Source organism: Chiloscyllium plagiosum, unplaced genomic scaffold, assembly GCF_037043375.1.
Source record: "Chiloscyllium plagiosum isolate Xiang-an unplaced genomic scaffold, Cpla_swu_hap1 HiC_scaffold_26, whole genome shotgun sequence".
In the NCBI taxonomy this organism is placed as follows: Eukaryota; Metazoa; Chordata; class Chondrichthyes; order Orectolobiformes; family Hemiscylliidae; genus Chiloscyllium; species Chiloscyllium plagiosum.
This window is the reverse complement of record NW_028270164.1, coordinates 49,822,421-49,830,511: the sequence shown is the minus strand read 5'-3', so window position 1 is coordinate 49,830,511 and position 8,091 is coordinate 49,822,421. Positions and strand designations below refer to the sequence as shown.

Sequence of the window (8,091 nt, the reverse complement as noted above, 5' to 3'; positions counted from 1 at the left end):
GCTATCAATGATCCAAATATCTCAGCAAGGGGCCCAGCAATCACTTCCTTAGCTTCCCAGAGAGTTCTAGGGTAAACCTGATCAAGTCCCAGGGATTTGTCCACTCCATTCAAGCCCTTAACACTATGACTATCCCAGTTTATGTTTGGAAAGTTAAAATCCCCTTTCATTACATCTTATAATTCTTATAGATAATGTGATCTCCTTCCAAATTTGCTTCTCAATTTTCCCCTGACTATTGATGGGGTCTATAGTACAGTCTCAATAAGTTGATCATCCCTTTCTTACTTCTTAGTTCCACCCAAATAGCTTTCCTAGATGTACTCCCAAGAATATCGTTGTTAATTAATTATTCAAACTTTTTGGACTACATCCCAACATCGCCATGTTATTTGTATTGTTTAATTTGAAGAATTGGAGTTTATAAACAAATAAGCATTTTGGGTTATCAATTGACTGTACAATGTAATCACTGTTATAATTTCCATCTTTAATGCCCATGTTTGAGACAGATTATACAGCAGCACACAACTTATTTCTCCTAAGAAACTTGCCGGTCTACCTTTTACGTAAGTTTCAAGTGTCCATGATAGTCTGAATCCAACAGTTTCGATAAAACGTTACAATTCATTACAATTCAATAGCCCTGTAATAAAGTACAATAAAACATTACAATTCATTACAATTCAATAGCTCTGTAATAAAGTACAATAAAACGTTACAATTCATTACAATTCAATAGCCCTGTAATAAAGTACAATAAAACGTTACAATTCATTACAATTCAATAGCCCTGTAATAAAGTACAATAAAACGTTACAATTCATTACAATTCAATAGCTCTGTAATAAAGTACAATAAAACGTTACAATTCATTACAATTCAATAGCTCTGTAATAAAGTACAATAAAACGTTACAATTCATTACAATTCAATAGCCCTGTAATAAAGTACAATAAAACGTTACAATTCATTACAATTCAATAGCCCTGTAATAAAGTACAATAAAAATGTCCAGTCCTTTTCTGCCATTTTTCTGATGTGTTTTTTCAGAAGAGGAGGCAGCACCTGTCAATTGACAGCAACTGTTCACCAAAAGACAGCAGTGACCATGCTGTTGATGTCAAAGTGAATCTCCACATGTTTCACCTCATCATTGGCCTATCTCAGGATAACACTTAAGACCTCAGACTATCTGTGAGGACTGCCATTGTTGATCTACCAGTAAGTGGTATCAATTAAGTTCTCTTCACCGATCAGAATAGGTCAGAAGCATAAATGAATGGAAAGTAAATTTAATTAGGTGGTGAAACCTGAAGAAAACACATCACTGGACTAATCTGCAAGGTGGGGTTTTAGTGACACAGTGAATAGGATTCACTGAAGCACAGTTAAATACTGGGCTGTGAGACATAACAGAGCAGCAAGGCGAACTGAGTGACTCTTTCTCATCCTTATCCATTTCTCTTTTTGCTTTTTTCAGATGAGACAGCTGTCTCCCACTCAGAAGGCTGGGCTGTTCCATTCCCAGTACAATCCAGGCTGGTGCTGGGCTGCTGACAGAATGCTGGCCTGTTGGAGGTGTTGTCTTCTGAATGAACCATTTAACCGAGCACTTGTCTTCCATCCCAGCTGGATGTGGTGATTCTACAGGAATATTTCAAAGATGAGCAAGGACAACATGCCTTGCTTATCACTTGTCCCTTAGACAACATTACAAATGAGATTTATCTCATTATAACCTCTTGGACATTGCTATGTGTAAATTGACTGCTGTGTGGGCTTACAAACCAAGAAACACTGCATTTCAAAAATACCCATTGAAGTTCCTTGGGGTGTCTTACGGATGTGAAAGATGCCAATTAAATGTGTATTTTTTTCCTATTCTGCTGACAGTTTATTATGTGAGAAGTGTGATCAGTAGATGTAGCAACCAGTGTTCACCATCAGAGGGCAGTAGGATATTTCTTTACGCAGTTTTGGCAACAGAACCTGATTTATTCTAACTTGGAGGTGCTGGTGTTCCCATGTTCCTGTTGGTATTTAACTGGCAGGAGGAATGAAAAGCTTTAGTCTCCTTCCTCCGGAGACCTTGCTATGGTATGAGTTGTAACAGTGTTGAGGAGACAAGAAGACTGTTGGTATATCGGTTGAAGGTGCCTGTCTCTAGTGCTGCTCATGCCCCTTGTCTGCATTGCCCCTTGAAGTTTCCTTTTCCTGTGCTCCTGATCGACACGGCCCCGGTGTTAATCTACTGGACTCTCTTAGTGGCGCTCTTGATGAAGGGCTTTTGCCTGAAACGTTGATTTTCCTGCTCCTCGGATGCTGCCTGACCTGCTGTGCTTTTCCAGCACCACACACTTGCTCCTAGTGGTACTCCAGCAGTAATGGCTCTGCATGCACACTCAATGAGTGGTACCTCTGAGTGATGCCCCAAAGTGTAGCATCTGTAAATTAACCCTATAGCACTCCAAGTGGTGACTGACAGTAGCGTTCCAGTAGGAACCAGCTGCTGTGCCCTTTCTGCTAATAACAGTGGTGCTCATTGCAGTCTGTTCTTCCTCTCACAGAAGCTGATTGTTGAGAGTCCTTTATGATAACCTCACTCATCCGGTGCGAGAATTGAACCCATGCTGTTGGTGCTCCTCTGCATTGCAAACCAGCTGTCCAGATAACTGAGCCGACTGACCCTCAGAGACCTTCCTCACTTTAACGTGAGTCTTGTTTGGACTGTACCGGAGCTGAAACCTACAAGGTATTTCTGGCGTTACTGATACTGAATGGCTGCACAAAGGCTTCGCCAGCCTGGAATCAGTTTAAAAAGTCTCACTGTCGCCGTGGGAGACCAAAGCTGAGAAACAGAGGCGTTTTGTTCTCTGAGAATTGAAGGAATTGGAGTGGGCTGGAAACTGATGTTAAGGCAGAACAGCCGTAATGCACATGGGTGAGTATTCAGAATTATCTTCCTGAGGGAGAGGTGGAGGTATGGTTATTGAATACCATTTAGGTAGAGGTATTTTTGTTATTCATTCAAGGGATGTAAACGTGGTTGGCTGGGCCAGCATTAATTGCCCTTGAGAAGGTGATGCTGAATTCCCTTTTGTGAACCACGGCAGTTCTTGGGTGTAGGGACACTCACAGTGCTGTTAGGAAGAGAGGTCCAGGATCTTGACCGAGTGACAGTTCCAAGTCAGGATGGTGAGTGGGCTGGAGGAAATTTACTGATGCTGGGTGCGTCCCCTTGTATCTGCTGCCCTTGTCCTAATAGTGGTCATGGGTTTGGAAGGTGCCATCACACTTAAATAAGTTGTCAGGTCAAACAAAAAAAAAAGCAGTGAATATCTTAAGTATGACTCCAGCCATCAAAGAATTTTCATCCTAACTTCAGTGATACCAACATATGTAGTGTGTTGAATATTTCCTGTGTCAAGAGCAGTCTCTATGAGCTCAGTGGAGATGGACTGTAGTACCATAGTGGTAACTGTCTGTGGAATCCTCGATGCTGACTGACTCCTGTGTTTCTAGGGACTGGTCACAATAAACAGGTAACTGAGCACAGAATGGGAGCCGTACCCTATACCACTTTGCCCAGGTGCCATCACCTAGTGATAAAATCTAACGTTTAGACAGATTCATCTAAATGATATGAACTCTTGCTGTCTGTCTCCACCTACACAACATGCCCTGATATGACAGATTGCATCACAAGCTGTTTTGGGTGATGCATCTACCTTGAAATATTGATGGTCTCTGGCTTTCGAACCTCTGTTTGCATTCCCAACACACAGGAAAGGCTATCATTAACTAGAATACTCTCAGACATCTTTCACACAGTGGTATTTTGTTTTCCAAAATGCTCCCGCACCCACCCACAGAGATCAGAGGGGAATTCGATCCAATTGTCATGTTTCCCCCAAGCCTGCTCCCCATGCTGAATCGCATCTCGACTCTTCATATTGACCTTGCTAGTGTTCTTTTTTCCAACAGGTTAATAGGAACTTCAAGAGTCCAGAGCAGTCGTGTCCCTCTGATCTTGGCTCAGTGAACCTGCAGAATAGGGACAGGAGTTAAAATCCTGCCAGGGGTCTTCGTTGTGAAAGGATTTAACATATTGCCCCTCCATACACAGCCACCACATCCTGCCCCGAACCACTGTTCATCCAGAGTTTGTTCATGTGCAGTGTCATAATCCCACAACTCAATCACCTGGAACCTGTTAATCCCATGTGCCACATATCCCATTCTGCTCATCCCACAATTTCCAAGTCTTTATTCTGTGAATTCCAGTCTGGATTCCATTTATTCCAGTTTTCCAATTTGTATTTGTTTATTCCAGTTTCCTAATCCGGATCCTGTTTTTCCCAGTCTGGATCTTGCGTAGCCCAGTTGCCTAGTTCGGATCCTGACTGACTCAGCCTGGATTCCAATCAGGAAGATTCCTGCAGCGATTCTCTGCAGCATTATTGTCCTTTCCTGATCCAAGTTTGCCAAAAGGCTGCCAGTCCATCTCAATAGACGCCAGGGGTCACAGTTCCAGGGTCACTTTGTCTTCACAGAAGGAGGTGTGGTGTGCAGTGTGACAGAGACGGAAATGGAAGGAGTTGTTTGCTCAGGCAGTCACTGGGAATAGTGTTGGTGCTGGTGCTGTACAGTGTTTGCATCAGCTCCTGTCAGAGCCGGACCCGGACTCACAGTAAGGGGAGGAAGTTTTGGATTCGCCGTCACTGTTGCAGTCCTGCTGGGCTCCCTCACTGCTGCTGGGCTGGTTCTCCTGTGTTTCAGGGGGGGACCTGCCTGCACTCTGGCTCAGTAAGTCCTGCAGATACTTAATGTACCTGATAGCTGCTCGCAAGGTCTCCACTTTGCTCAGGCGTTTCTCTGACAGGGGCCCTGGCAGGTGGTCTCGCAGTCTCGCGTAGCCTTCATTCACACATTTCACCCTCTGCCTCTCCCTCTCGTTTCTCTTCTGGATGAAGGCGGGCTCAAAGGGACAATCATAGACCCCAAAGTGGCCGTGGAAGGGCATGTAGGGAAACATACTGCCATAAGTGTCATAATAGGCCGACTCCAGGTTACTTGGATAGACCAGGAAGGGGACATGTGTTAAACTGTCTCTGCGGGGTAAATGCTGGTGTGTGGATGGCTCAGGGGGTAAAGGCATTGCCAATTGCATGCAGTTGGGGGCCACCACTGATCTCCTGTCCATCAGAGACCTGGGATAATTACTGTTCATCTTGGATTCTGCAGCGACTGGTACAGGGTAAAGCCCAGCACTGGCAGAACTCAATGCATTGAACGGATTCTTGGCTGGTTGGACTGCACTGTCCCCAAGAGGGGTATCAGACAGGGGCTGCCCTTTACCCCTGCTGCACTGGTCATGGAGTCATTCTGCACAGGAACAGACCCTCTGATCCTCCACATCAGAGATAGATCCTTCTCAAAGATCACAGAGCAAAGCCCACTGCAGATTCCGAGTGAAGCTGTCCTCAGGATCATGCACTGAGCAGTGAGACTCCTCTTCTTGGCCTCTGAGTGATCCCACTACCTGAGCAACTCCCTCACTCTGACCTCTCAGTCTGACCCTCCCAGCCCCCACTCTGAGGTCTCAGTCTCCTCCCCCCTCACTCTGAGCTCTCAGTCTGCCACCCCCCTCCCCAACCAAGCTCTGTCTCCTACCTCCTCACTGAGCTCGCAGTCTCCTCCCCTCCAATTGTGGGCTCTGTCAGCTCCCCGCTCCCTGAACTCTGTCTCTTCCCCCCCCCCCCCCCTTCAAATCTGGGCTCTGTCTCCTCCCTACCTCCCTGAGCTCTCAGTCTGACCCTCTGACCCTCACTCTGAGCTCTCAGTCTGACCTCCCTGCCCCGCTAACTCTGAGCTCTGTCTCCTCCCCCCACTCTGAGTCTGTCTCCTCCCCCTCACTCTGACCCTCCCTGCCCCTAACTCTGAGCTCTGTCTCCCCTCCCCCACTCTGAGCTCTGTCTCCCCCCCCCCCCTCACTCTGAGCTCTGTCTCTCCCCTGCCCCCCCTCACTCTGAGCTCTGTCTCTCTCCCCCCCCACCTCACTCTGAGCTCTGTCTCCACCCCTGTCCCTCTCTCTGGGCTATGGCCCTCCTCTTTATGACTGAACCCCTTATTGAATTTTGGGACTCCTCCTCAACTCTAGGGTCTGGGTCTCCTCTTTAACTGGGAACAGTTTTAGAAGAGGAGACTGTCTTCCTTCTGCTGCGCTGTGTGGGATCCCAAATTGTAATCTTCTGTCTCCATGAAGAGCGCCATCAAAGGGAAGTGTTGAGGAGGGTCACTTGATCCTGAAACAGCAACTGAAGGCTCACCAGAGAGCGTTCTTATTCCCAGGGCCTGGAATGAAAGGAAGTATTTTAATGAATGACAGACAATTGCTGAAAAGATTGACATGCTGTGGACATTTCCCATTTACCACTGACCAGGACAAATGCAGGAGTTCTGAATAAATACACAATTTACAGCAAAGGGGAATAAGCTGCTAACTAATTGGCAAGTTTTATTGCAAGAACTGTGCAGATACAGCTGTATTTTGGATGGTTGTTGTAGTGGTTGGTGGCTCGTGTCTTGGTGATTGAGCTAATAATCAATGGCTGAGAGTTCAGGTCTGTGGAAGAATTTGCATTTTTTTTAAAAGGCTGTTCTTATAGCTTTGATAAACTGTCAGGTTGTGTAAAATCGCAACGGGATGATTAAGGGCCTTTAAGAAAGAAAGTCTGCTCATTATACCCTGAGCGGCTGAAATGTGACTCCGAACCCCCACACCTTAACTCCCAGCAATAGACTGAGTCATGACACAGATCACCAATTAATGACAATTAAGGACAAGTAATAATAATTCCCACACCTTAAAAATTAATTTAAGAAGAATATTCAACTCTTAGCAATATTAAACTGTTGTTGAATGTAATTAAAAGGGTGTTTTATGTAAGGAGGTCATAGGAAATGATGTGAGGATAGGAAGGAGGTGACTGCACTGGAGGGGGTGCAGAGGGCTTTTACCAAGATATTCCCTGGGATGGAGTATTTCAGCAATGAAGAGAGGCTGGACAGGCTTGGGCTGTTTTCTTTGGAGCAGAGAAGGTTGAAGGGGAGCCTGATTGAGGTGTATACGATTATGAGGGACAGTGACAGGATGATTAGAAATTTCCCCTTAGTAGAAAGGTCAAGACTGAGGGGGCACACTTGGAAGGCATTTCACTTAGAGGGGTTTGGAGGAAAGGATTTTTTTTTACCCAGAGGGAGGTGGGGGGTCTGGAATGCACCACCTGGGAGGGTAGTTGAGGCAGGAAACTTCACAACCTTTATAAAAAGCTTGGAGGAGCACTTGAAATGTCATAACATTCATGGCCATATGCTTGGCACAGGCAAGTGGGACTGGGGCAGGCATGAGTACATTTTTGGCAGTGTAGCTTTGATGAGCTGAAAGACCTCCTCTGTACTCTCGGATTCCATGAAATGTTAGCGATTGGATTTGCTGGTCTTCTCCCTCACCCTCTTCTAAAGTTGCTGACTCATGTTGTGATAAGGCTAATGAATGGTTCTCAGGGATAGTTCCGAGATTGGACAGTTTTAGAGTGGGACTTTGAGAGCAAATTTCTGGCAGTCTGGGTCCTGCCCTCTCTTCCTTCACTTTCTGCTACAATATCCAGTTTTGGGATGAAACTACTTTGTCTTGACCTCTCAGACTGAGAAGGTCACCAGGTGCCGAGTGGGAATCGTTTTACTCTCTGGTGTCACAGTAGCTAAAGACTGAGTTGAGGAAAGGTGAAACATCACTGTGGACGATGGGTGAAGTCAAATTTGGAATTCTACAAGCATCCTGAATCATTCTCTGCCTTTTAAAATTTGTCGTCTTTAGCTCAGGGCTAACATACTGTTACTTTCAGTATCCACAGGTTGTGAAATTACATTGTCCTCCATTGTGACCCTTGCTGAGGAGGTGACATTTTGACATTCAGCACTGAAGCTCATTGGGTAAAATGCTCACTTCAGAGTCCTTCACATCAGAGATAGGTCCTTCTCAAAGATCTCAGAGTGAAGCCCACTGCAGATTCCGAGTGAAGCTGT

The 8,091-nt window shown here is 45.5% G+C and overlaps 1 protein-coding gene across 1 annotated transcript; it reads right to left on the bottom strand.

Moving 5' to 3' along the window:
- Window positions 1-476: 476 nt before the first annotated feature.
- LOC122562992 (achaete-scute homolog 5-like) lies at window positions 477-5,474 on the bottom strand. Its single transcript, XM_087973710.1, has one exon. The coding sequence runs from the start codon at window positions 5,231-5,233 to the stop codon at window positions 4,661-4,663; it is 573 nt and encodes a 190-aa protein (XP_087829836.1). The 5' UTR covers window positions 5,234-5,474; the 3' UTR covers window positions 477-4,660.
- Between the last annotated feature and the right edge of the window lie 2,617 nt (window positions 5,475-8,091).